Genomic DNA, 27,517 nt, shown 5'->3' with positions numbered 1-27,517 from the left:
TTCAGGAAAGTGTCAACGGTCTACACTTTCTGAGAATTGAATTTGAAGTACTCTAGATCTTATTCTCCTTTTGAGTGTAGACCGTGGGATTTTCGTCATATTTTGCCGTTTTCTTCATGGAATTCATACAAAGGTTAATTTTATCTTTGAGGGGTATTATTATACACCTTTTGGGTGAATTTGGGGGCAAACATCCCCCTGACAAGTCAGAAAACTGCGAAGAAACAGCCACGGTCTACACAACGGTCTACAAGCGTTCATTTCCGAGGGTGAGAGTTGCCTTGCGGGGCCTTGTCCTTCACATCGACGCGCGCTACATTTGATGAAATAATATATTTTGTTTTGGCAAATGTCACGCAAACAAATACAGCAATCAATTAACGATGAAATAATCTGCCTTGCGCTTTATGAAGACAAAAGTAGCAGGTAGAGTCTAACTTAAAGGCCATTTTGGCAATGCAGTAACAGTAGGGAAGAGGGCTTTCTTTGTAGTGCTTCTGGGCCAAGCATTTAGCAGCGCAGGAAGGCGAGTGGATGTCAGTTTTATTTCAGTTCCCTTACCAACCAACATGGAATAGTAGATCAATCAGTTGGGAACTCTGATGTGGGAAACACGGGGTTCCTTTCTACAATTTAGGTAAACACTCTGAAATTTGTCATTTGGGCACTGAATTGCACAACAAGGGCCTATATGAATGACAACTTGTAAATCCGTGATAAAAGGAGAGCAACTACCCGACATAATTCTCAAATACGACCTTATCTATAATTAGAAACATGAAACAGAGGAATCGATGTCACTTTTATAAAATTGCATCCTTTCCATTTTTAGATTATTTTCTAGCTGCCACTCATATTTGTCTCCTTCATCTATCCCATTATTTCTTAGACAGCCATCTGGCTACGAGCCTTTGAAAAGATTCAAAATACAATCTTGATCTTATTTATTGGAAATCGATTTTGATTTTAGCAATTTTCACCTTAATTGAAATATGGCATTTAGTTTTATGGGGGTAGCTTACCCCCACCCCCGAAAAGAGACAATACCCCCATATCTCCTTATCGGTAACACGTACGATGTTGAAAATGGCAGAAATGGAATCAGCACCATCAAAAACCTATAGGAGGATATTGGTTTTGGTGGAATATCTAATAAGCTTCAAAATGAAATTCAGACAATGCCTGCCAAAAGTACTTGGAACACCCACCAATTTACGCTGCATTTGATATCTTTCATTCCTTTCATGAAAAAAAATTGCTACTTCCGCCCCCTTCCCCCTCAAACAATGTTGATGATTTAGAGAAATATCATAAAAGAAGCGCAAAAGAAAGTGCTTCCTAAAATCCTAGTCCGTTTGATAGTAAACCAACATTGTTCCGTGGGGGAGAGGGGGATGATTGGTTTTGACCTTGGAAATTGATGTCAGTGTTCCAAGACTTTTGGCAGGCATTGTCTGAAAATTTTCTCGAAAACAGCAATCTGCGATATCAAAACATTGTGCTACCCTAGGGTTTTCGATGGTGCTGATCTCACTGCTACTAATGAAAATTCGAAATTTTCACTCTTTACCCAGTTAAAAGGGGGGGAGGGGGCTTGGACTCTGAACGATTGATATAGTAGATATCCGAGTATTGTTATTTGTTACAAAAAACATTCTACTGATTTTTTCCGTCAATATCATTTAAATCATTATTGAATACAAGTATTTTGTGCAGAATTCGATCATCGGTTTAAGAAAACTATCAATTTTCAAAGGAAAAACAGTGTAGTTTAGTGCTTTTGAAAAAGTGTTTTTTTGCTGAAAAGTCCCCTTATTTATGGTTTAATTGTTGATGAAAAAACAAGAAAATTCATGAGAATGTCTACAAACCATGCATGATATAAATAATTGCAAACAACATGCTGGTGAGAAACTGTTCAAATGGCTCAATTTTATCCACCATAACCCTCCCAAAACCATCTACGAATTTAATAAATTTGCTTAGGCTATGCTCCTTCGCATTCACATGTGGCAACATGGTAGCGCTCATAGACACCCCATTCCCTATTATTTTCTATCTTCCCTTGTCCCAGTAATTGGAAAATGGTTTGTGCCAATTATAATTGTTCGTTTTCCATTGTTAAAGTATGCTAGGAACTGAAAGAACGCTCCTTTCCTAATGGGCACGTGATGTAGTATGAAAATGCCTATTGCCAATGGTTACCAACGGTCTACAGCCACGGTCTACACATTTAAAATGTTCATTAAAATCGTATTTTTCAAAGAAAGTAGACGAAACCTCGTCAGTAGGTGTGCATGGCTGGTATAAAAAATATTGTAGGTTTTCAGATCGATACAAGTTGTAAAACTGAAGAAATTCAGGAAAGTGTCAACGGTCTACACTTTCTGAGAATTGAATTTGAAGTACTCTAGATCTTATTCTCCTTTTGAGTGTAGACCGTGGGATTTTCGTCATATTTTGCCGTTTTCTTCATGGAATTCATACAAAGGTTAATTTTATCTTTGAGGGGTATTATTATACACCTTTTGGGTGAATTTGGGGGCAAACATCCCCCTGACAAGTCAGAAAACTGCGAAGAAACAGCCACGGTCTACACAACGGTCTACAAGCGTTCATTTCCGAGGGTGAGAGTTGCCTTGCGGGGCCTTGTCCTTCACATCGACGCGCGCTACATTTGATGAAATAATATATTTTGTTTTGGCAAATGTCACGCAAACAAATACAGCAATCAATTAACGATGAAATAATCTGCCTTGCGCTTTATGAAGACAAAAGTAGCAGGTAGAGTCTAACTTAAAGGCCATTTTGGCAATGCAGTAACAGTAGGGAAGAGGGCTTTCTTTGTAGTGCTTCTGGGCCAAGCATTTAGCAGCGCAGGAAGGCGAGTGGATGTCAGTTTTATTTCAGTTCCCTTACCAACCAACATGGAATAGTAGATCAATCAGTTGGGAACTCTGATGTGGGAAACACGGGGTTCCTTTCTACAATTTAGGTAAACACTCTGAAATTTGTCATTTGGGCACTGAATTGCACAACAAGGGCCTATATGAATGACAACTTGTAAATCCGTGATAAAAGGAGAGCAACTACCCGACATAATTCTCAAATACGACCTTATCTATAATTAGAAACATGAAACAGAGGAATCGATGTCACTTTTATAAAATTGCATCCTTTCCATTTTTAGATTATTTTCTAGCTGCCACTCATATTTGTCTCCTTCATCTATCCCATTATTTCTTAGACAGCCATCTGGCTACGAGCCTTTGAAAAGATTCAAAATACAATCTTGATCTTATTTATTGGAAATCGATTTTGATTTTAGCAATTTTCACCTTAATTGAAATATGGCATTTAGTTTTATGGGGGTAGCTTACCCCCACCCCCGAAAAGAGACAATACCCCCATATCTCCTTATCGGTAACACGTACGATGTTGAAAATGGCAGAAATGGAATCAGCACCATCAAAAACCTATAGGAGGATATTGGTTTTGGTGGAATATCTAATAAGCTTCAAAATGAAATTCAGACAATGCCTGCCAAAAGTACTTGGAACACCCACCAATTTACGCTGCATTTGATATCTTTCATTCCTTTCATGAAAAAAAATTGCTACTTCCGCCCCCTTCCCCCTCAAACAATGTTGATGATTTAGAGAAATATCATAAAAGAAGCGCAAAAGAAAGTGCTTCCTAAAATCCTAGTCCGTTTGATAGTAAACCAACATTGTTCCGTGGGGGAGAGGGGGATGATTGGTTTTGACCTTGGAAATTGATGTCAGTGTTCCAAGACTTTTGGCAGGCATTGTCTGAAAATTTTCTCGAAAACAGCAATCTGCGATATCAAAACATTGTGCTACCCTAGGGTTTTCGATGGTGCTGATCTCACTGCTACTAATGAAAATTCGAAATTTTCACTCTTTACCCAGTTAAAAGGGGGGGAGGGGGCTTGGACTCTGAACGATTGATATAGTAGATATCCGAGTATTGTTATTTGTTACAAAAAACATTCTACTGATTTTTTCCGTCAATATCATTTAAATCATTATTGAATACAAGTATTTTGTGCAGAATTCGATCATCGGTTTAAGAAAACTATCAATTTTCAAAGGAAAAACAGTGTAGTTTAGTGCTTTTGAAAAAGTGTTTTTTTGCTGAAAAGTCCCCTTATTTATGGTTTAATTGTTGATGAAAAAACAAGAAAATTCATGAGAATGTCTACAAACCATGCATGATATAAATAATTGCAAACAACATGCTGGTGAGAAACTGTTCAAATGGCTCAATTTTATCCACCATAACCCTCCCAAAACCATCTACGAATTTAATAAATTTGCTTAGGCTATGCTCCTTCGCATTCACATGTGGCAACATGGTAGCGCTCATAGACACCCCATTCCCTATTATTTTCTATCTTCCCTTGTCCCAGTAATTGGAAAATGGTTTGTGCCAATTATAATTGTTCGTTTTCCATTGTTAAAGTATGCTAGGAACTGAAAGAACGCTCCTTTCCTAATGGGCACGTGATGTAGTATGAAAATGCCTATTGCCAATGGTTACCAACGGTCTACAGCCACGGTCTACACATTTAAAATGTTCATTAAAATCGTATTTTTCAAAGAAAGTAGACGAAACCTCGTCAGTAGGTGTGCATGGCTGGTATAAAAAATATTGTAGGTTTTCAGATCGATACAAGTTGTAAAACTGAAGAAATTCAGGAAAGTGTCAACGGTCTACACTTTCTGAGAATTGAATTTGAAGTACTCTAGATCTTATTCTCCTTTTGAGTGTAGACCGTGGGATTTTCGTCATATTTTGCCGTTTTCTTCATGGAATTCATACAAAGGTTAATTTTATCTTTGAGGGGTATTATTATACACCTTTTGGGTGAATTTGGGGGCAAACATCCCCCTGACAAGTCAGAAAACTGCGAAGAAACAGCCACGGTCTACACAACGGTCTACAAGCGTTCATTTCCGAGGGTGAGAGTTGCCTTGCGGGGCCTTGTCCTTCACATCGACGCGCGCTACATTTGATGAAATAATATATTTTGTTTTGGCAAATGTCACGCAAACAAATACAGCAATCAATTAACGATGAAATAATCTGCCTTGCGCTTTATGAAGACAAAAGTAGCAGGTAGAGTCTAACTTAAAGGCCATTTTGGCAATGCAGTAACAGTAGGGAAGAGGGCTTTCTTTGTAGTGCTTCTGGGCCAAGCATTTAGCAGCGCAGGAAGGCGAGTGGATGTCAGTTTTATTTCAGTTCCCTTACCAACCAACATGGAATAGTAGATCAATCAGTTGGGAACTCTGATGTGGGAAACACGGGGTTCCTTTCTACAATTTAGGTAAACACTCTGAAATTTGTCATTTGGGCACTGAATTGCACAACAAGGGCCTATATGAATGACAACTTGTAAATCCGTGATAAAAGGAGAGCAACTACCCGACATAATTCTCAAATACGACCTTATCTATAATTAGAAACATGAAACAGAGGAATCGATGTCACTTTTATAAAATTGCATCCTTTCCATTTTTAGATTATTTTCTAGCTGCCACTCATATTTGTCTCCTTCATCTATCCCATTATTTCTTAGACAGCCATCTGGCTACGAGCCTTTGAAAAGATTCAAAATACAATCTTGATCTTATTTATTGGAAATCGATTTTGATTTTAGCAATTTTCACCTTAATTGAAATATGGCATTTAGTTTTATGGGGGTAGCTTACCCCCACCCCCGAAAAGAGACAATACCCCCATATCTCCTTATCGGTAACACGTACGATGTTGAAAATGGCAGAAATGGAATCAGCACCATCAAAAACCTATAGGAGGATATTGGTTTTGGTGGAATATCTAATAAGCTTCAAAATGAAATTCAGACAATGCCTGCCAAAAGTACTTGGAACACCCACCAATTTACGCTGCATTTGATATCTTTCATTCCTTTCATGAAAAAAAATTGCTACTTCCGCCCCCTTCCCCCTCAAACAATGTTGATGATTTAGAGAAATATCATAAAAGAAGCGCAAAAGAAAGTGCTTCCTAAAATCCTAGTCCGTTTGATAGTAAACCAACATTGTTCCGTGGGGGAGAGGGGGATGATTGGTTTTGACCTTGGAAATTGATGTCAGTGTTCCAAGACTTTTGGCAGGCATTGTACAACTAAACGCACTCAGTAAGAAACCTTTCAAGAATATACTGTCTATGTATGGCAAACTTTGTGTATCAAACAATTCTTCACCGCTTTCTTTGCGATACATGGTTTCTGGCTGTATCCAAGCACAAAAAATGAGGAAAGGGGCTGAGCTCCTCCACATTTTTAAGACATGTAAACAAAGGGGCTGCGCCCCCTGAGCCCCCTAGCTACATCCCAACTTTAAAAGACCTTTCATTACAAAGTCCAATGGTGCAACTACAAAAACGATTATCCATTCGTCTAAACAAATTTTCCACGAAATCTTTCACACGATGAACGAGCAGAAAGACCGCAAAAAGAAAGTCTTTTTGCATCTAAAATTTAAATCAGGGTACATTCAGTTCGATGGACGTGAACGATTAAAACACAATAACGCCAACACAACCACAGCACCGCCACGCCATTTAAAAGGATTGCAGAACTTAAATCCGATTGAATTTGTTTAAATGCGTCTGTTTCGAAAGAATGAATAACAATACTAAAACATGGGCACTGTTGTGGTTTATCAAAATCAATGCAGTGTTCTCCGATGTTAAATGTTTTACAAAAATAACTCTTAGGCCAACATCAAATATGGATGCAAACTTTTGATGGGCAGTTCGAGACCATGTCAATTTACAGCTTGGAATAGCCAGATAATTAGAAAAAGAAATTGCTAGCTTAAGAATACTTCTCGATAATTTGAGCCTCCGTCGACCAGTTGATGATGAAGTGCCGTCATAAAGGGTATTACTTTATTCTTGGTGTTTTAAACATGGTCGCCATGACTTTGTTGTCATCAGCGTTGGGTACAAACAGATGGGCAGAGGGAAGCATTGTAAGGCATATTGCAGTTAGTTCTCAAAACAGAACGCAAAACGAGGTTTTCCAGGCTGGTTCTAAATATTTTGGTTTGTTTCGTGGATGCGAGCGAAAGAAATACGGGCATTATTTTCAAGAGAGAACAAGATGTTTCAATGGTATGTTGATTGATTACTCTTGAGTCGATTTTTTTATTTGTTCAAGTAAGCGTTTGTTAAGCGTTTTATTTGGGAAAAATAGAGGAAACAAAGTCAAGGACTCTCTGTACATGCTACGGGAGTACAATAGTGAAAATGAGGTATTTTGTTCATTTTGTTAGGGCAAGGAGAGAACACAACAACAACCTCTAAGCTGATTTCACGATACTTGGATTTCAGCGTAAACAACAAAAGAGGCAAAAACTCAAGAGTGCAGGGGGGACAACAAGTTTTTCTAAACACAATAATAGTAAATAGTAGTATCTATTAGAATTAATTACCATTTGATTAAAATCTAACGCTTTAGAAGATTCTCTGGTTTTTCCGAAACAAACATAGTCTATATCAACTATGGGATTGAAACGGTTGGTTGGCTCTTCTTTGCAGTCGTTATTGTGTATTTGTTTTACATCAATTACAAATAGTTAGTCTACAACATACAAATGTACAGGTAAACTAATCTAAATCGATGGCTGAGGAAAATTTAAGTTTGCTAAAACAATACGTTGGTTGAAGTAAAGTTTAAAAATTTTATAATTTTCTTCGTGGTTTATACATTATTTACAATAAAATGACAGGCATTGCAGAAGCACGTGGGACCATCCCATTGTTTTAACAAACGTTTAAACGTGTTTAGGTTGTCTGACGATTTTAGTTCATTTGGCCAACAATTCCAGATCTGTGGCAGGGGTGTAGTATTAGGGGGCTCAGGGGGGCTGAGCCCCCCTTATTAATGCCAAAATAGCTATTTCTACTTTTGCTATTGTTTTCGCAGCGTTTTGTGCAAGAGCCTCCCTGTTTTTTTGAGAGTAGTACACCCCTGATCTGTGGTCCTAAGAATTTGAGACTGTTGTCAATGAAAGCAACCTGATTCGGCTGATAATGAGTTACATTGTAAGGATGTGGTTGCAGTTTGTGGGTACGGTGCCACATAACAATTGAGGGGTAAAAATACGAGATTCTTCTTAATCTGTAAAATAAAGGATCATTTTTCTATAGGCCTATCAAAAAGAGAGGGCAGATTACAGTCATCTTTTCATACGAAAGCACTTAGTTCCTTAATTTTTTCCATTAGCTTCAGTGTTAAAAGTTTCTTAAAGTTTTATTTAATACCCAATGCTAAAGAAAAAAATTTTTGGAGGGGAAGAACGTAACATAACATATCATAAGGAACTCGTCTTTCTACTTTTTATGTCAGTTATACAGAAAAAAGGCGCCTAATCGTTGAAAAGGATTCTTTTACCCCACCTTTTAAAAGAACGATTCTTAGGTAGTTTCTTAATGTTGAGGGTGGTTTCAAGGTCTTAATTTTTTATCGTTTTTGAGCTTGGTTTCTTATAGAAGACTTCTTACAAAAAATAAGCGTACAATGAAATCTGTTTTTAACTTGATCGTCAAGATTTGCTGTTTTATTGTCAAGTATCATCAGTTTTTTTTCTATATTCCCTGCCTTTCCCGCTGTTTTTGAATCCTTTTCCTCTAGGATTTTTATCACTGCTCAAAAAGAACTATTTCCTAGTGTGAAGTGACACTGATCAATGATAATTTGAGACTGATTCTGCTGGTCTCAAGCACTCTCCTACCCAACAATGACCATCTATTTGTATCAAAATTATTAGTTTCATTAATACGAATATTTTTTTCTCTAAGCTCTAGACGAGGCAAAAAGCATTGCGAGATCTGACTTGGTCTACGTCACTTTAGCATCATGCTGCCTAGCTGAAGTCATTCTGGTTGTGTCGATATACTTGTCCTTTTACAACGAACTTGTTAGATCCACGTCTACCATGCTGCAAACAAGGATGCCGCTCATTGTGTTTTCATTAATAGGTGCGTTGATTTCTCTTTGTATCATTTTAGATGCCTTTCACAATTTTTTTGGAAATTTTATTCAAAGGTAAAGGTCAAAATCTAGTTCTCTGCTTTATATACCAAAATCAAAGTAACGGTGCTTTTCACAAAAAAACATTGTTGGGAGTGAGAAAGGCCACCAATGCAAAAACAAGTTTAAAGATTCCACTTCAATCTACAATCCTGGACAAAAGTCAATGGAAAACCCTGCAGTCAATGATAGATTTTGATGAAAAAAAAGTTTCCGACCGTAAGATACAGAGACATCCCCTTCCCCCAAAACAATATTGGTTAAAAAGCATATTACTTACCCTAGCTAATAGAGTTACATTGGTTGAATTTTAAGCTTTGAAACTTTTGTTATTTAACATTGTTTCAAGGAGGAGAGGGGGATGCTACTTAACTTATGCAAAATTTTTGCTTAGTGTACCAAGACTTTGGGCAAGCAGCATTGTAGCTTTGACTAGAGTAATTGAAACATAAATGCTGTTCCTTGCGGAATCTGGATGCTAAATTATGCTAATTGCTTATAATTTTGGGTTGATACTTGATAGAAGAATATTACAACGATGTCGAAGACGCATGGTGTTAGTTTACAAAGAATGAAATTTTCCTTAGAATATTTTGATAAATAATTACCTTCCTAGAACCTTTAATCAAGCTTTGATCAGTGCGGATAGATTATAAATATAAGCAATGAGTAAATATGCATATTCATGTAAAATTTAACATAAGTTAGGTTATTGCGTTAAGTATGTAAAATCAGATAAACATTTCTAAAAAATGCAGAAAAATATAAGAAAAACCTACTTATGATAATACTAACATAAACTCCCCTTTAAGTCCAAGATTGCCATTAAAAAACTGTTCGTGAACCCCAGAGTCACAATAACATTAAATGTAAAAGAAAGAAGAAAATCTTTGTTCTTATCATCGACATAATTTCCCGCATCATTTTTCACAGTATCATCGGCATAATTTCACATCGACAATATTGCATTTAATTGCCTACTACTATTTATTATGTTATGATATCATTGCCACATAATATAAACAAAATTATGATTGATTATAAGAAGCGGATCGATGTCAATGCAAACCTTTTGACAATTTTCAACTTTGGTGTTTCAATTTGGATTATTGATTATTTTGGGTTGTTAAAAATCTTAATGATGGTTAGCAAACAAAACAAAGATGAATTGTATCTTTAATAAAGCTACGATTTCATGGCAAAGCCTTGTTTATCAACACCCCTTACCAACTAATTTGCAACCGCTCATATATTTCTTTTCAAATTGTTCTCTTGACTGGCTCTTACTTAAACAATTTGTATTTTTCACTGGAATATTCATTATTCAGGCGTTAAAACAAAGCCGTAAACTAGCTGGCTAATAAATCTCTTTTAGTTCTCCTAGATACGATTGCAGTTGGCTCGTACCTATTCCTCTACGTGCATTATTTGAAAAACACACTTCTGAGCAAAGTCGACTTGGCGGATGGCTTTTCGACGAAGGATCGCAGCGATCTTGGCTACTCTTTCTGGCTGATGGTTGCCTCATCGAGCATCAGTCTCCTGAGCCTCTTTATTCTCTTTGTGGACCTTCTCAAAAGAGGCAGAACAAAAATGTCCTTCGGTTCGAATAGAGACCAAATGGCTGCAGTGGATCTGAAGCCACGTGACGGTCCAGTAATGATGATGTACTGAATTTCGTCCAGAAAATTGATTCCCTAAAGTGCATTGTACGTAATAGAATAAAGTATTTAAAAGAAACTTATGGTATTTAGATAAGATTATTTAGCATGTGTGGCTTGTATGTTTGAAACACTTTTTAAAGTGAATGGGATACAAGAGCCCCGATGCAAGTTGGAAAGTGGAGGAGACAAAGGTAAAATAAAGACTCACGACAAAGCATTTGACAGAGGGGTGTGGGGGGTTCAAACAAGTTACCTTTTAGTGTAGTGGAATAACGATTTTCTCGGACAAAAATAGTATAAAGCTGAAATTTGGCACATAGGTTCCATACTATGATGGGAATAACCAGTAAAAAGCCCCATCGATTGGAAATTAGAGAATTCCTTATTTGGGGAAATCCCATAATCAGCAAGGGTTCAAATTTTGATGTCGCTAAAACCACATAGTATGTGCATCTTTTAAAAGACAATTTCATAAGTTCTAGAATAGAACGTGGCTACAAGAATTCCTGCTCGCTTCGCTCGCAGAGGACCCCATCTATTTCCCTCGTTTTATTGTTTATAACAATTTCCCCTCATTTTAGTGTTTATATAGAAAAGTCATTCACGTTTTTTAGACATTCCTGATAATATAGAAACTAAAATGCTAAAGCGCTACAATCTTTTTAAAACTGGATTCTGAAATGCTTGTCGGGGATTTTGCTCCAAGGAGAATGGACTTAGTTTGAAGCTTTTGAATACTGTTTACTATTTTGAGATATTTGATTACAACTTTGGAAAATCAGTTTTTCCATATAGTGCTTCCTCATCTTGCACAATTCACAATATAAATGTTAGAGGAATCGTGAAGGAATGGACAGTTGTAGAATGGGGTGAGCCACAAAAGATGTTGTATCAAGCGAAATTGCCAGCAAAACTTTTCTTTCCGTTGCCTCTGCAATCTTCCAGCCCTGACTACGTCACTGCTTCTTATCGTCTGTACCTTAAAGCTAAAAATAAATTTTTAAAAATGGGCGTTTCCATAATTTACCAGTGACCTGAAGGGTATGACACCAAAATTAGTAGCTAACACCCCCCAATCAATGCTTAAATCCGCCCCTTTTAATAAACTACAAAATCGATGCCACACAATGTCTACCCCACCGCCAATACGGAAAGTTAAACTATAACACACATTAATAAATTTTGTTATAAAAATTGGTTTTGCAATATTCAAATTAAGTTATGAGCCTTTGCACTTTAGAACTAACCAAGGACTGCAGGGACGATATTGTGCCGAATGTGAGTCGAAGAATTTGCCCTGCGGAGGAGAATTTGTTTGAAAAAATTTGGGAGGGCAACGGAACTAGAGAGGATGAAAAGCGAGGGAAAGAAAAGTGCGAACGTGGGAACCATTATAAACAAAATATTGCCTTACAATTCATAGCTATGAAGTGGATGGGAGGATATTGTACTTGTTTAATGGCTGTGCATCATTCGGACTATAGTTTGTTTTATACCGTGGAATTCGCTCGCATGTGAGGAAGATCTTTGATGATGGAGTTGATCGGGCCTTTTGTTTACTTTTGTAATGTCGTTGCTGTAATTCTGTTACAGAACAAATTGTTAGTTTCCGGAGATTTATGATATATTTTGTAGCAGTAATTATTTTGATTCTTGTCAGATGCCTTGACTATTGTGGCTTTAGACGAAGATGCAGGGCAGAGATGTTGATTCCTTTTTTACAAATGATCCTATTCATATGTCAAATATTTTGAAAATATCTGTGAGAAAAGGAAAAGATGGCTACGGATTCGTGCTTTCCAACCAAGCACCGTGTGTTGTGAGCAGTATTACGAAAGGAGGGCCTGCAGATATTGCTAAATTGAGAATTGGGGATGAAATCCTCGAAGTAAACAATCAAAATGTCTCCACCTCATCTCATCAGCAAGTTGTTAGACTCATCCTAAGGCGAAACTACAATTTACTGGCTCTGACAATTCGTCGACTTTCAGAAACACACACAGCATTAAAAAGTGCTGGAGACCTCCACAGTGAAAAAGAGGATTTTCATAAAAGTGTGCTTGAAACTGTTCATAAAGTTGTTGGGGATCTGACATCAGGGAATCATTTCAAGGATAATGAGGACTACAGGGAGAAGAAACCTCATTATCAGAAGCGAAGATCAAAACCTCATCTACATGAACTCCTCTTTGAGGACCATGTTCCAAGGCTCCCTTTTGAATTTTCAAAAACAGAAATGTCTTTAAGGGAGCACAGATTGGCAGGTGATCACACAAAGAAGAGCCAAGATTTTAGCTCTCCTTTGTCAAATGACTTTGCTCAAGAGACCCCTCTTTCAGATTATAGAGTTGTTGTTGGGTATCTGAGGACAGTTGAACTTCCTGACTCAAAAAATTTATCATTGGCAAGTCAAAATGCTCTGAGTAGTTGTAAACGGTCATTGCATGTTACATCTAAGAAAGTAACTAAGCACTTTTTAATGACCATATCAAGAAATGGAATAAAATTGAGCAGTTCACACTCAGAAAACTATGCAACATATCCACTGAAACTCATTAGCTATACTTGTTCCTGTCCAGAAGATGATAAATTATTTGGCATTGTTACAAGAAAGGAACTAAACTATGACAATTTATCATCTAGTCCTTATGAATCTAGGAACAAAGGGCAAATGTATGGAGATGTGTGCTCATGTCATATTTTTATGCTTGATCCCATGCTAAGTTCTCATTCTGCACATAAGACTGAAGCTAAGAAATTTGGATTTTCCTGTCACCAGATAACCAGAGATGGATTATGTGAAGAATTCCCTTTAAATTCATTGATCATTCTGGAGGAAATAAATTCATTATTTCAAGAGATGTCTTTTGATGATGTTTCATATGACTCACCAGATACGCTTTCCCCTGTCCAAATGAAATCTAACATCAATGAGGATTTTAATGGACTTGAAGGTCTTACATTAAATGAAGACTTGCCGCAATGGAGTCCTAAGTATATTGAGCATAACATGGAAATAAAGCATTTTGCAAGATCGCCATTTAGACAAAGAAAACCAATTTCAGAAAATCTTTTTGACAATCCCATGGAGCAAATTTGTGTCAAGGCAGATAGAGAGTTTCATTCAGGACCAGATTCCTTGGCATCTGTAAGTATATGTTTTAATAACTCCTTTTTAAGTTTTTTAATAGCAACTCAAGATGAAGGGTCATACTGCATCAGGTTTGGCAATAAAAATTTCAACAGGGGAGCAGTAAACAGCTCTTCTAGTCATTTCAAGGTGAGTTATTGGAAGGTAAATATGAATAGAAACAAAGGACAATTTATTTCAAGGAGAGCAAATTAGGAGAGCAAAAAGGGAGGTGCTTTTGTTTTGCAAATAGTGAATGTAGCATTATTGAAGGTTACATCCCTGGACCCATATAACCAGGAATTAAATGAAGAATGTGGACAGATGACAACAAGGAATGGGCAAATGTTAAATAACAAAAGTATATAGTGCTAGCTAGTGATACTCTGCTAAAAGCCTCAACTTGGAAAACTAAATGCATTTGGTGTCTGGTAAATGTCCAGCTTTGGTAGTTAGATAAACCATGATTCTGATAAACTTTGAGCCAGGTATTTTGATACTGTGTTTTTTGATACAGAAATTGGGAGATGGCACAAAGTAGTGGAAATAATGATCGAATAATAACCAAAATTGACCTCAGACATTATGACCGAAAGCAAGCAGAAAATTTCTATCCAGATGTGGATTGAAAACAATGTGAACATGGAAGAGAGACTACTTTAAACAGAAAGAGTTCTTTTTTCTCTTAGACTTTTCATCTAGGTGAGAAGTTAGGGGTCAGTACTTGGTGAAAAACTAAAAGAACCAACCAACCGATCTCACTGGGGGATTGTTAATAACACAGGGGATTTGTTGAGCCAAGAATTTTTTCTATGCTTCTCTGATATTACAATATAATTTAATACAGTGCTGTCCCATTTAAATCTTCTCATTCAGTACACTGTTATGAAGGAAATGTGCTACAGTTTGACAATTTTTGGGGGACTCCAGCCTCCGCCTGTAATAAAAATGATAAAATATTTTGATATAATATTATAAAAAATAATCAAGTTATTAAATATAATATAATATAAAATATTATAATAAATATAATATAATATAATATAATATAATATAATGTAATATAATATAATATAATATAATATAATAATAATATAATATAATATAATATAATATAATATAATATAATATAATATAATATAAATAATATAATATAATATAATATAATATAATATAATATAATATAATATAATATAATATAATATAATATAATATAATATAATATAATATAATTAATATAATATAATATAATATAATATAATATAATATAATATAATATAATATAATATAATATATTATAATATAATATAATATAATATAATATAATATAATATAATATAATATAATATAATATAATATAATATAATATAATATAATATAATATAATATAATATAATATAATATAATATAATATAATATAATAATATAACGTTATAAAATAATGTAATATGATATAATATATATTATTCAATTTATGATATATGTTATATGATATATGATATGCTTGTTCTGGAACATGTACAAAATATTCCTTGCAGTCATTTTCTTGAAGTCGTTTAAAACATTAATACTTGCTATTAGTATTTAGACCCCCAGACCTCAGGGCCCTGGGGAATAAGCCCTCCCTGGCCCCCTTCTCGGTGGCGTTGCGTATCATATGGTATAATGCCATATCCAACAATATCATATCATTTCATATCTATAATTTCAAACCGTAAAGTATAATTCAACGACACTGTACAACGACATAATATTTTTTTTAAATTCAACGACACTGTACCAGGGGTGGGTGGTCTTTACAATGCGAGCAAGAATGCGAATTCAGCTAAATCTAAGAGAAAAAGAATAAAACAAAGATGAAAAATGAACAGTAAAAGGGTGACCGAACGACAACAAAACGAATTTTAAAAGTGGAATTATTCTGATTTAGTAAAGATCTACTTGAGGCTTGGTAACTTACTACTAATTAAATTGTAGTGTGGAGTTCACATCTACAGTATTTTTGGTCAATAAAACCAGCCATAAGTTCAAATGTCTTCAGGGTAAAGATTTATGGTCTCAAACTAGAGCTTAATTTCATTTGTTTCTCCAAAGGAAAGGCAGTATGTGGTGGGAGTTGTGTTGTTAGTTCGTTTTTGTGTTTTTTGTATAGCTTCTTGATGCAGCAGTGTAAATGTGGATATCAAAACATTTATCTCGTCTGCTTTGTGTGCTTAGTGGGAATGCTGGTAGAAGTACGGTTGTTGTTTTAGTAGGGTCCGGCCACTTGTGACTGAAACCTCGTGAAATCTGAATGCAAGTGATATAGGAAGTCACCTGTCCCATAAAATCAAGCATCATTCCTGGCTTTGAAGCACTTTATGGGTAACATCGAGGATGCCTTGGCCGAGGTAAGGTTGCGTCATTTGCCAACGACAGGAAAACTTGGGGTATGTCTTTGAAGGTTTTGCTTTAGAGCTCGCACACAACCCAACTTGCATTTTACTTCTCCTCCCAAGGTTGGCAATATATTTTCTGATTCTCTTGGTAATCATTTTAATCGCATACTATGAGGCATTGATGCTATCAGTCTTCTATTCGTTAATACATGTTCCAATTTTCATTCAGATCGCAACAGTTCCAAATATATCGTTTACAGACTGATTCTGCTAAAAACTAGAAATCAATGTAATCTATTCAATGTCTATATGAACCTGTAAACTTTTGAAGACATCATATCTGCTTAGCAGCCATCCTTTGGCATCAACCCTTTATCAGCAGAAAGATGAAGAATGTAAACTGTGAAATTACACTTCTGTTTGAAAATTAAGCAAATAAATCAAAAATGGAAACTGGTATTCATACCTAATATTGTTTGCACTAGCACCCGAATTTATGCAACCCCCCCCCCCCCCCCCCCCCCCAACACAATATCTCATCTTCTCAGATTTTATGTAGCCCTGATGGCACTTTTAAAACAACTCCTAAGCACGTTGTGCTGCTAAAAATTGCTACTCATAGTTCTTCCAAAAGTTATCTTGCTCATTCAAATAATCTTATTTAAAACCATAAATATACTATATTGCGTGCGGTACAATATAAAGCTATGATAACGATCAATGTAAATAAATTGTACCAGGAAAAATTTTTAAATAAATTTTATTTAAAAAAGTTTTCCTGGTACAATTTACTTACATTGGTCGTTATTATTTAAAACCACACGACACACGAGTTTAGATTGAAGAAAGTTTTGACTGTTGAAAGAGATTTTCAGCGTTGGTTGATAAAGTTGTTTCCTAGAAGACAAATTCAAGTGTTAGAATGAAGTTGTTATGCAGAAAAATTTCTACCTGTTTGAAAGAGAGATTCCAGCGTTGGGTGATGGTGTTATGAAGAAAGTTTCGCCTACATAGTTTGTGACGATTCTGGTTGATCGAAAGATATGGCACGTTTTGTTGCGGAAAATTTTAAAGTTTAGAGAGAATCATAACTCCTTGATTCCAGAAATCTACATTCAGTTTTGTTTAGAGCTTAAGCAGAATTAGATCCTTAGTTTGTAATCTTTGTATGTTAAGTCCTGATTTCTCCATGCAGAAGAATTTCGAAAACTTGAGGAAAATTTGAAGAAAAAGAATGTTTAGACGAATAAGTCAAGAACTTGGATGTTTGATACTTAGATTGGACAATTCTCTTTTATGGAAATCTTACGGATGACAAGTATTGTTTGAAAAGTTTGTAGAGTGACCAGGGTATGAGAACCCACCCGACCATGTGACCGGGTGGTCGCAGGAAGTTGTACCAGGAAATAAAGTTCTAAAGACTCTAGTTCTGCAGAAAATCTTTTTAAAAATATACCTTTTTGCAAGAAGCACCTTCGTTTCTTTCGTATTCGTCAAAAGTAGAAATATTAAGACAACAGCTTATGTTTTATATGTGTCTGGTTCAGGTTGAAATGGTACCTCTTCCTGCGAACCCTTGAGAATGTTTTTTATAATTCTTGTTCGATAAAAGTTGACAGTTTTTCATCTGGCTTAAGAATCTTAGTTATAATTTGAAAATGCTCACAAATTATTGCTATGTCGATGCACCCCAAGGCCGCTACTGTATATTGCATATCATGGTAATTTAACTGTTTAAAACAAATTTTCTACTATGCTGTTGTATGGGAAAAGGTGTCATCTTAAGATACTGCCTATATCTACATCAAAGAGTTTGTTAAAAACTTCGATGGACACAAGGACATCAATCAATAACCAATTTTGTTTGTTTTAATGCCTGCCCCCATTACCCAAAGATTACCTCCCCCAATTTGAGCTTCATTTGTACATTTTCACCTGCATTCTATTGTTAAAATCCTTACCAGGTTATTAGTATAGCAAAGCCCCTATTCCAGATCGATTAATGATTAGTAAAATTGCTTAATTCTTTATGAATGTAGCTTATACCTTCATTTACATAAAACTGGTGACACATCATGATGGTTTTAGAACGTGACCCTTTGTTTATATCTTCACATTCTTGCAGGGAACTTATGCATGATTTTGGTCCGGTTGCAGGAAGGATAGGTTTTTTAATGCCCTGTTGTAGACATTAAATTTGCAGAACCTTCATAGTTAGATATTCGCTAAAATTGTGAAGGAAGCTGTGTCTTAGGCCGCTGGAAAGAAAACCAATGCAGTTCAATGTTTTCATGCGGTGTATTGCATCTCGTGCTAATCGGCTGATCTCCACAGGGAATAACGCTCAAATGGACTGAGGTACAACAGCGACCGGGGGCGGCCTAGGGCTAATCACTCCTAATCCAACAACGCTGTTCAGGTCATTTAACTGAAAATCTGAATAAATTAGGTACAATTTGTATAACGAGTGCAAAAGACAACTTTTCAGGATGCCCGCGAATAGACTCCTAGCTTTTGCTATCTATTATTCTAACTTGTAATCTGCCTAATTGTCTGTCCAAAAATATTTCTCGTTTAGAGTTCAGGTTGGGGCAGATGGTGAGCAGTTTAATTTTCGTGTCTAAAATTCTAAAACATGGGCTGCACCAGAGGGCTTCAGCCCTCCACTCTTTGCAGAAAGTTTTCTTGAGAAACTAAAAAGAGTGAAAGAAAAGGAATAGAAGTAAAAACTAGTGCGATCCTGTAATTGCTTAATTTCCAAGGACTAAGAGGTCTATGGGGCATTTATTAAGTAATGAATTTCATTTTAAGACTGGAAGTAATGAAACGTACTAAAAGCATGCCTTAAAAATAGCAAATGTTTTAAACAATTGCAAGAAAATGACTTCTGAAATATTCTGAAATGTATTTTAAGCTTATCTAAAGAACATGGCCGCGAGGAAGCCTCTTCTTCCAGAAATACCTAGGGCCTCCGAAAATATCTCGCCGTCCCTTCCAATGTACCGCTAGCATAACGATCCCCCCATAAAATCAAAGGCATATAAAATATCGTGAGCGGATTCGTTTGGGTTTGTTCCCAAACTGGTACGGATAAGCCTTCCGTGCACACGAGAACACTTCTATACGATCTAGTCTGGGTCTGCTATCCGTATAAGACTGGTACGGATAAAGAAGCGTGCTCGTTTGGGTCTGATCCACTTGGCTCCCGTGTGACGGATAGAAAACGAGGCTATTTTTCTGGGAAGTCCTTCTGAATTTTTTTTCATGTTAAAAGGCCTCAAAAAATCGTTCTGTGATGTTCTCATATTTTGATTGAACTGTCTCCCAGTCCAGCGCATCAGCGAGCTTTTTGCTTGTTGCTAATTCTCAACAACAACGCTGTTTCATCGTTTGCTCAAATGAAATTTCTCGTTTTGCTGCCTGCTGTTTCAGTTTGTTGCAAAGTCATGGCCTTGTGAAAATTTTTTCTTGCAGTGAATAAACAAATGGCGCCAAAAATTTGTGCTCTTTGTGTAAATGCTGTTTTGTGCGCATGCCCTTGACCGGGGGTCCGCTTGGATCCGATCCCATGTGCACGCAAAATATTTTGGGCCCGTTCCCGTGTGTACGCAAACAATATTCTGGATCGGATCCAGTTTGGGAACGGCCCCAAACGCTCACTTTGAATTTCTTGGCACCACCCCTGTAAGAAAAGGTCTTCAAGGCTTTGTATGCCACCATAGCTGCCTTCAGGTACGGTTTATTAGTCAACCTATTGGAAACGTTCGTTGGTACATGATGTTTTAGTGCCTCTTTCTTCAAAGTGCTAACCAATATCGTCTTTTCAATTTGCTGCTAACTGTTCTTAGCGCTACCTGTCAGCTGAACTGTTCTTAGTTCTGCACAGTGACTGCTGTTTTAGAATGGATGCACGATAGACAATGCATGTTGTAAAGTCATGTCAGTCTGTTCCTTCTCATTTAACTCCATCTTCTAGATCAAAGGTTGATCTAGGTGAGCAGCGAATAGTCAGTAGTCTAGAAATATTGGCGGTGTCACAGCAAACCACTGTGACAATACTTAACAATATTAAAAATCAGATCCACGGATCAGATAAAAGGATCAGAATTATAGCATACTAATGTTCCTCATAGTATAATCGTCGGATTGGTAAATGGTGGAACATTTTTGCATAACCATCTATCAACCTGCCATAGCGAAATTTGAACGTTCAAATCATGGAAGTAAAGGCCATTGATCATCGTAAGCATTCTTTCGAAATTTCTGGCAAATGACAAAAGTTACTTTACTGGAAACGTGAAAAATTCTCGTTCAGCAGATTTCGACATTCAAACTTTCAAATTGACGATACCACGTGATAATTGATATGGAAAGGGAAGCAAAATTGAATAAATATTTCATTTCGGTTAGGCAGGTTGCTGGATGGTAATGCAAAATTCTCTTGGCACATTTTACCTATATGGTTTTGCATTTTAGTTTTCCCTGGAAAATTAAGGCATAGCTATTCGTGGTTCTTTTCTTTTAATATGCACGAATTTTTAGTAGAAGAACACAATATGTGTTGGCAGTCAGTGTGCCATGTTTTCATATCAAATTTGGATGCTGTTTACATCACGTGTTTTGCTTTGAAACCTCGACTTGAAGACGATGTCCATATTTGGTGCCTAATGTACCAGCGGCCAAATGTCACTCATGAATCCATCTTTGATAAATTCGTTCTTGTGTATGATGCAATGCTTCTATGATACTTTGCAGCTGAAGTTGTTCCGCTTTCAGTTGATGTGTCGTGATTTTGTGTTTTGCAAAAAAGAAGATAAAGCCCTGGCTTAACAAACTGAACTCTCGATTGAACAGCATCTAACATGCTTGCTTCGTGCGTTCGTTTGGCCATCACATTTATTTGCTCAGTGATTTATTATAATAATTATTATTATTATTATCTGTTTAATTTAAGTAGGCGCATAAAAATAGCTACAAAATAAAAGCTAATTCAAGCCTACTACAAAGTAAAGTTGTTTAAAAATAAAAATAATAAAAATACATACATTTCTAACATGAGAAATAATTAAGGATAAATACATATATACATCTATTACAATGTTCTTTCAGCATTTTTGTATGTGTCGAGTCGATGTTGAGTGCCCCTCAGTCCTTGTTGAATGGTGTTTGATCGTGATAGAAAAGTCAGTGGGTTGTTCTGGGCCATGTTGAGCGTTCAATTTATGTTTGGTTCGAGTGGCCACCAACTTGAGCTTTGCTCGTTTTGCGCATGCGCTTTGTCGATTTACACCATACAGTACCGTTTTGTATTTTGATCCCGTTGACGCCAAAATTTAACTTTAGAACCCTGCTGGAGCAACATCAAACACCATTAGACAAAAATATCCTGTGTTGTATGCTGCTCAGTCGATAGCGCAATTAACAATTCTACCTGTGGGCAGAGACCGTTAATTGGCATCAAGATGTTTCCACCTCCGCTTCTTCGGCCTAGGTGAACAGCCCTCTTGTATTCTTTACTATGCTCTTGTACTAACAACCTTTGTTGAGATTCGTTCCTGATTATATTTTCGACACAAATCACCCTCGGAAACTCGATTTTCACTTCCTCCGTGTCTGCCCTTGGGTTTCTTTTAAGACAACACTCATCTAGTATATTGTCGTATTTGGCTCTTATCTTTTCCCAGTCGCCACCATTCCAGAAGGTTTCAAGGTGTATGCAGCAGTAAAGCGTATTTCGTTCCTTTTCTGCATTTTGGAGCAACTCCGAACTTGCTCAGTATATCAGTTTCTCAGCTTCCAAATCTCTAGTATGGTGTGAACGTGCTGCGTGCTGCGGCGATCGCTGTTCGGGATAGGGCAAATTTATTCATATTTCATATTTGATTCTTTTAAGGGGCTGTCCTTTCAGCATATGCTGATTTTCAAGGGTCCGCCGATTAAATCATTAACTACAATACGATCTGTAAAAATAAATAGACGATCTATAAACAAAAATAAATATTTATAAAAAAAAGAATTTCTGTAACCGAGACACAGGAGAACATACAACATTGTCATATTATAAAGCCCTCTACGATCTTCCATGCCAACCCGTCAATTAGAGGTCTGCCCGGGTTTGTAGTTTTTTGCAATCGCTTCATTTCAGTTAAACCAGCACAGCTCCAGAAAGAGCAGCAGTATCGACATTACCTGTATAGAGAATTTACCGAGTTTGTTTGTAGTTTATTCTCTACCAATGTTTATTTTGGTAGATAAGACTTTGGAAGAAGGCATGCTATAGAAACCCGTACACGGACCCTCAACCACTTAACATTGACCTAGGCCATTCTATTTTCATGCTTTCAAAGTGATAAAATATGTACCCCATCAACAGTTGTTTGCATAACTTTTCCCTCAGCTTTGAAGGGGCCTTACTGAATCATTGCCTTGCGTGTGAATCGGTTAGTAAGCATTCTAAGGCTTGTATTTGAACGTTTTTTGAGCCGTATCAATTCCTTTTTATGCAGCTTTCTGCCTTGGTAAATAACAGAGCAAAAAATTCGTCTATATATCTAGAATAGAGTTCTGTTGGTGATCTCCTCTAACACTATGTGGGAGTGTTATATTTCCTTTTCTATTTACAGAGCAAACAATTATCTGTATTCTTAAAAAAAGTTCATTTTGTGATGACCTTTTCACCTCTACGTGGGTACGTAATACAATCTTTTGTAAATCACGGGACAATTCCTCTGTATATCTAGCCATATCATTTAGCAGGGAGTTTTTTTGTGATTGCTCGGCTATTTATATGTGGGTGTGTTGATATATCATTTATAAATGATAGTGTTTACCCACCAGACACATGTTTCTCAAGCCTCAATGCCGATCGAAAACTTTCAAGATCAAACAAGAGAACTAGTTCTCCTATTTATCTTGATACTTTTTATAGCTACCAAAAATCTGATAATGTTGAATATTCTCGAGTCTCGGTTACAGAAATTCTTTTGTCATGAATATTCATTTTTGGAACTCTGGAACCCAGGGTATTTTTAAGTAAATACCATCCAAAAACTAGCGCATTTGAGCATTGATTTGAACTTATTTGCTTGCTTTCAATGTCTTAAAAAACTATGCAGAACCTGTTTGGTTGATTTCCATTTAGAAAAAGTCCTTCTGTGTAATTTTTTGTCAAAAACATTGTCGCACCTTAAACTAAAGTCGAAAAAGAATCAGGCCTTGCTTGAGCAATGAGAGCGTATTTTCTAAGGGTAGATTGGATCCGGTACCGGTTCATTCATTATTTACGCGACACTTAACCTAGGCTCGCGACCTGATGCTTACAACAAGCCCTGCCAATTTGCCATCTTTGAAAACAAGGGATAGCCCTCTTCTTGATTAGCCTCAGAACTGAGAGAGCTCCTCCTTAAAAAAGTCCCCTGCACACAGGGGGTGCCGGAAGCATGGGGGCAGCAACTCAAAAAGGGCAGATTATCAATGACTAATAATAGATTTATAATAGAATCATCATCATCAACCCGTGGTCTCACGACCGTAAGGGCATATAGATGCTTTCCTCACAACCAGCCTCCACTGCTTTCTGTCTCTGGATTTCTTCATAATTTCACCAATATCCAGCACTGTCCACTCTTTTCTGTTATCTATCCACTGTTTCTCTGGTCTGCTTCCTCTTCTTTTTCCTTTTACCATCCAATATAACATGGAATTAAATACAATAGAATTCATGTTAAGTCAGAACAGAAATATGACATAACTCAGTACTTTGGTTCGGATAAAGCGTTTCATTTCAAAGGTCTACAATTTTCGAAGATATTCTTGTCATCATTCGGATCTTGCAAAGAATCCACTTTCAGCTTTCTCTGTACAAATACCGTCCATACGGTCGTTGTGTAAGCATTGTTTTTTAAGCTGTTGCCTGTCAAGTTTGACCTCAACCATGACTTAACACGCTACATTGTGCTAAAGACATGACCTGTAGTTGTAGATGAAAAGTGCAGAGGAATAATACAATTGTAATAATTTGTGTAGCTCTAGCAGGCATTCTTTATCGCCCTCCTCGAAGCCACGATTAAACAAAACCTTGTTACCTTTCTTATTGTTTCTACCTTTGTTACCTTTCTTATTGGTTTAGCAACCTCTTTATTACCAATTTTTATGTATGTGGGTAGCTCTTTTAGTTCTTCTGTCAAAGTAGGCAGTTTGATGAGGTTGGATATACAGGCCAACTTGTCCTTGATGGCCCTTGATATTCTGTACGGCTTTTCAAGCAATCATGCACTTTTTTATGTTGATAATATTTCTAACATCTTCTTGGTCAATGCAGTTCTTGGCTTACTTGGCTTATCGCATCGACCACTTCATAAAATTTTGTGGGAAAAGCATTCAGTTCACCGTAATTTGACACAAAGTCTACAAGGCAATTTGGTGCTGTTCGCTTTCTCTTAGCAGCGCTCGCTTTGTCGAGACCTTTTACAACTGGTAAAAATGTGCATTTTTTTCACCTGACGGCAAAATTCTTCATCTGAGCGAACTTCATGCTTATCAATGCTGACAAGGGCTTGTTCTGCTGTCAGGGCTTAGCTCTGGAATGACTTAGAGTTATTTTCAAGCAGCTGGGCCAATTCCTGCATAGCTACAAGGAAGAACTTTTCTGAACATGATTGTGTTTTTGCTAGTAGCCTTTGATTTGCAAACAGCTCTCATATTTTCAGTGAACGCTGACCTTTCTGAAGCTCGATGTGAATTTTGAAAGTAACAATTGCTGCTGGTTCTCTGGTGGTCCACCAAGATCCAGCAATGAAATGAATACAGTATGACTCAATTCTAAACTAAATTGTACAAAGAAACATTCTTGATATGAAAATCTGTTTATTCGCTTCAAACATGTCATAGTTTGGTTTCATAGACAAGAGCCATAAAACACTTCAAAGGATTAAAGAAGAACATAACAAGCCCCCGAATTTTCATATTTATTTGTTCAAATATGTCACAGCTCATTTTATAGTAATTTCCTTCATTTGCATATTTGCTGATGAATCCATAATAGAGGCATCCAATGATTATTTTTGTTCGTAACAGCAACATTGTTTTATTCTACTCGCATAAATACAGTGAAATTTTCACAAGGGTACAATGCTGCCCCCGCGGCCCCCACTGCCCCCCGCTGCCCCCCGCTGCCACCCGCTGCCCCCGTGCTTCCGGTGCCCCTGCCTGCACACCAAAGCCTTCAGCGAGTCTCATTTTGAAAGTTTTTTATTATGCCATTTTTGATAGACTGATGTGGCTTGTTTGCTTGTATCGCTTTTTGCTTGTTATTTCATGTTTTTGCCATGGTTCCCTCATTTTTTGCAAAAATAGTTATTTTTGCAGAATCTTTTGCTGAAGGGTCTAATTAATTTTCCCTGCCCCCCTTTTTTCCAACTTGCATTAGACCCACTTGAATTGCTTCAAATTTGTTTTTCTGTGTACTTGGCCTTTTTATTCGAACGTAAACCCATAATTCTATATTTAACATAAAAAGAAAATTCTAAAACTAGCCCCTCCTATTACCAAATACCTATGAAGTTATTTTCGATTGTAACCTTTCATGTCATGTAGAAGAAAAACCATGCTGCTCGGGAGATGGCAGTTGCCCCTCCAACCCCAGTTACCTTTCATTGTTTGAAGGAATAGGCTATGATCCTCCTCTTTATTAAATAAAGGCTGCCCCAGCTGATTTCCTTTTTTTAAATTCCGTTTGTTCATCGGTATTCATTTCTGTAACTAGATGAGGAAATTCGCTATTCTGCCCTCACAAAGCTCTGTCTTTGCACGACCTTCTTTCTATGCACACCTGGTTTCATTTAGCACAAAGGATATCTAACCGTTTTTCGTATTATCTCTAGACGCTTGATCGAATCGTTTTGTATTTTCGATTGTTAAGCTGCTCCCAATGACAATCTTCTTGTTTTCTTTCAGCCAACCATTGAAAATCCGTTTGAGGGTAAGCCTAGTTTTGTTTTTTGTTTCCTTGTCGTTGTAAATTCATTCGGTGTCATCTCGCACCACAACCAGCAGTTTTAAATGTGCAAAGCAATACAGTACCAGTGAGGGTCTCGTTCTGATCAAACACGCGACCGTAACATAAACATGTGGGTCCGTAACATTAAAAATTTGAAATATTCCACCGCTGACAGTTGTCAAAAATATCCATGATTTGATGCAGAGTGAACATTTATAAATGGCCTTCGATTTTAATAACAAGGGATTGTGGAAAGTTGGTAAGTTGAACTTTGTTTACCACAAGCTTTTTCGTGACATCGTATTATTTAAGTGTCTAGGCCATTGGTTTCTATTCTCGAAACTTTTCCTATACAACCTGCGTCTGTTTCTATTTGAACCTTGAGCGCCTGGCGCCAATTCCTTTGATTTCCTGGTCCTAAGAATTACCATGTTATTAAAAGAGTGCGAAACAGTCATACTTCGGATAACTGTCACTTGTTTGGCCTACTTATCTTGCGAATTCAAAATGTTTTTGTCATTTGTTTTGCTAGTGATTTTTGCCATTTCAAATCATTTAGTTTTAGAAGATTTTCATAACCCGTTTTCAAAGTCTATGTTTGTTTTGTAAACGTCTGACATTTTTCAAAAGTTATTTCCAGCTGGTCCCTAAATTGTTGGATATTTGCTCGTGAATTCCCGATTATTTAACAAGGTAGTTTTGAATTTCGATACTGTATTATTCTCCAGAAACCCGGAAATCAATAGCGCTTATCACATGTCCCATCACACAATGCCGGGTTGAATGCATATTTTTATCGGAAAGAATGCATTTTGGAAATAAAACAAATTATGAACGAAATATATGCAAATCGGTTATTTATTGTGAGAATAATTATCTCATTAGGGAAGAATTTGTTTTGTGACAACTGTGTGACTTTAAGGGACGCATGGCCTAAAAGGCTGGCCTGGGAAAAAAAGATATAATTAGCAATGCAATATGATATATTACCAGTGCTCTAGAGAGAAATAACGCGGACAGAGATGGGCAACACCGAGGGGCGATTCACTCTTGCTGGGGATTTTCGGAAAAGGATTTCTGGGGATTTTCAGAAAAAACAATAGGATTTTCCCAAAAGCTGTACGAGATTTTCTTAGAGTGATTTGCCCCTCGGGCAACACTGCTCCCTGGCAGCAAATAGGAAAACTGATCAGGAAAAAAAACAGGAAAGCAACTTTTGGGGGTGGGGGAAGGACTCTAGGCAAATTGGTAAACTTTTAT

General features: G+C 36.7%; 2 protein-coding genes across 4 annotated transcripts in view; both read left to right on the top strand.

The window, feature by feature from the left end:
• Positions 1-6,544: 6,544 nt before the first annotated feature.
• On the top strand, positions 6,545-11,582 carry LOC148957347 (uncharacterized). The gene is made up of 3 exons (XM_089115479.1): positions 6,545-7,167; positions 8,857-9,036; positions 10,464-11,582. Exons 1-3 carry the CDS (start codon positions 6,912-6,914, stop codon positions 10,760-10,762), a joined length of 735 nt encoding a protein of 244 aa, XP_088971605.1. The 5' UTR covers positions 6,545-6,911; the 3' UTR covers positions 10,763-11,582.
• A 155-nt stretch (positions 11,583-11,737) lies between these two features.
• LOC135695853 (regulator of G protein signaling 12) overlaps positions 11,738-27,517 on the top strand; it is a 40,890-nt gene continuing 25,110 nt past the window's right edge. The window contains exons 1-2 of one of the 3 annotated variants that reach the window (XM_065215040.2): positions 11,738-13,900; positions 26,215-26,239. In XM_065215040.2, the coding sequence (XP_065071112.2) occupies positions 12,443-13,900; positions 26,215-26,239 (1,483 nt within the window). In that variant the 5' untranslated portion in view covers positions 11,738-12,442. The other 2 variants (XM_065215039.2, XM_065215041.2) reach the window with 2 other exon arrangements.

This window comes from Rhopilema esculentum, unplaced genomic scaffold (genome assembly GCF_057945365.1).
Source record: "Rhopilema esculentum isolate cy_ngs unplaced genomic scaffold, ASM5794536v1 HiC_scaffold_32, whole genome shotgun sequence".
Lineage (NCBI taxonomy): Eukaryota > Metazoa > Cnidaria > Scyphozoa > Rhizostomeae > Rhizostomatidae > Rhopilema > Rhopilema esculentum.
The sequence above is the reverse complement of the archived record's forward strand: the minus strand, read 5'-3'. Positions and strand labels throughout refer to the sequence as shown.

Bases quoted from the DNA above. Each gene is read 5' to 3' on its own strand.
- LOC148957347 (XM_089115479.1), top strand. From the start codon at position 6,912: ATGATGAAGTGCCGTCATAAAGGGTATTACTTTATTCTTGGTGTTTTA. The intron at 7,168-8,856 runs GTATGTTGATTG...TTTTTCTCTAAG, and splicing joins GAGAACAAGATGTTTCAATG to CTCTAGACGAGGCAAAAAGC. The intron at 9,037-10,463 runs GTGCGTTGATTT...AATCTCTTTTAG, and splicing joins CATTGTGTTTTCATTAATAG to TTCTCCTAGATACGATTGCA.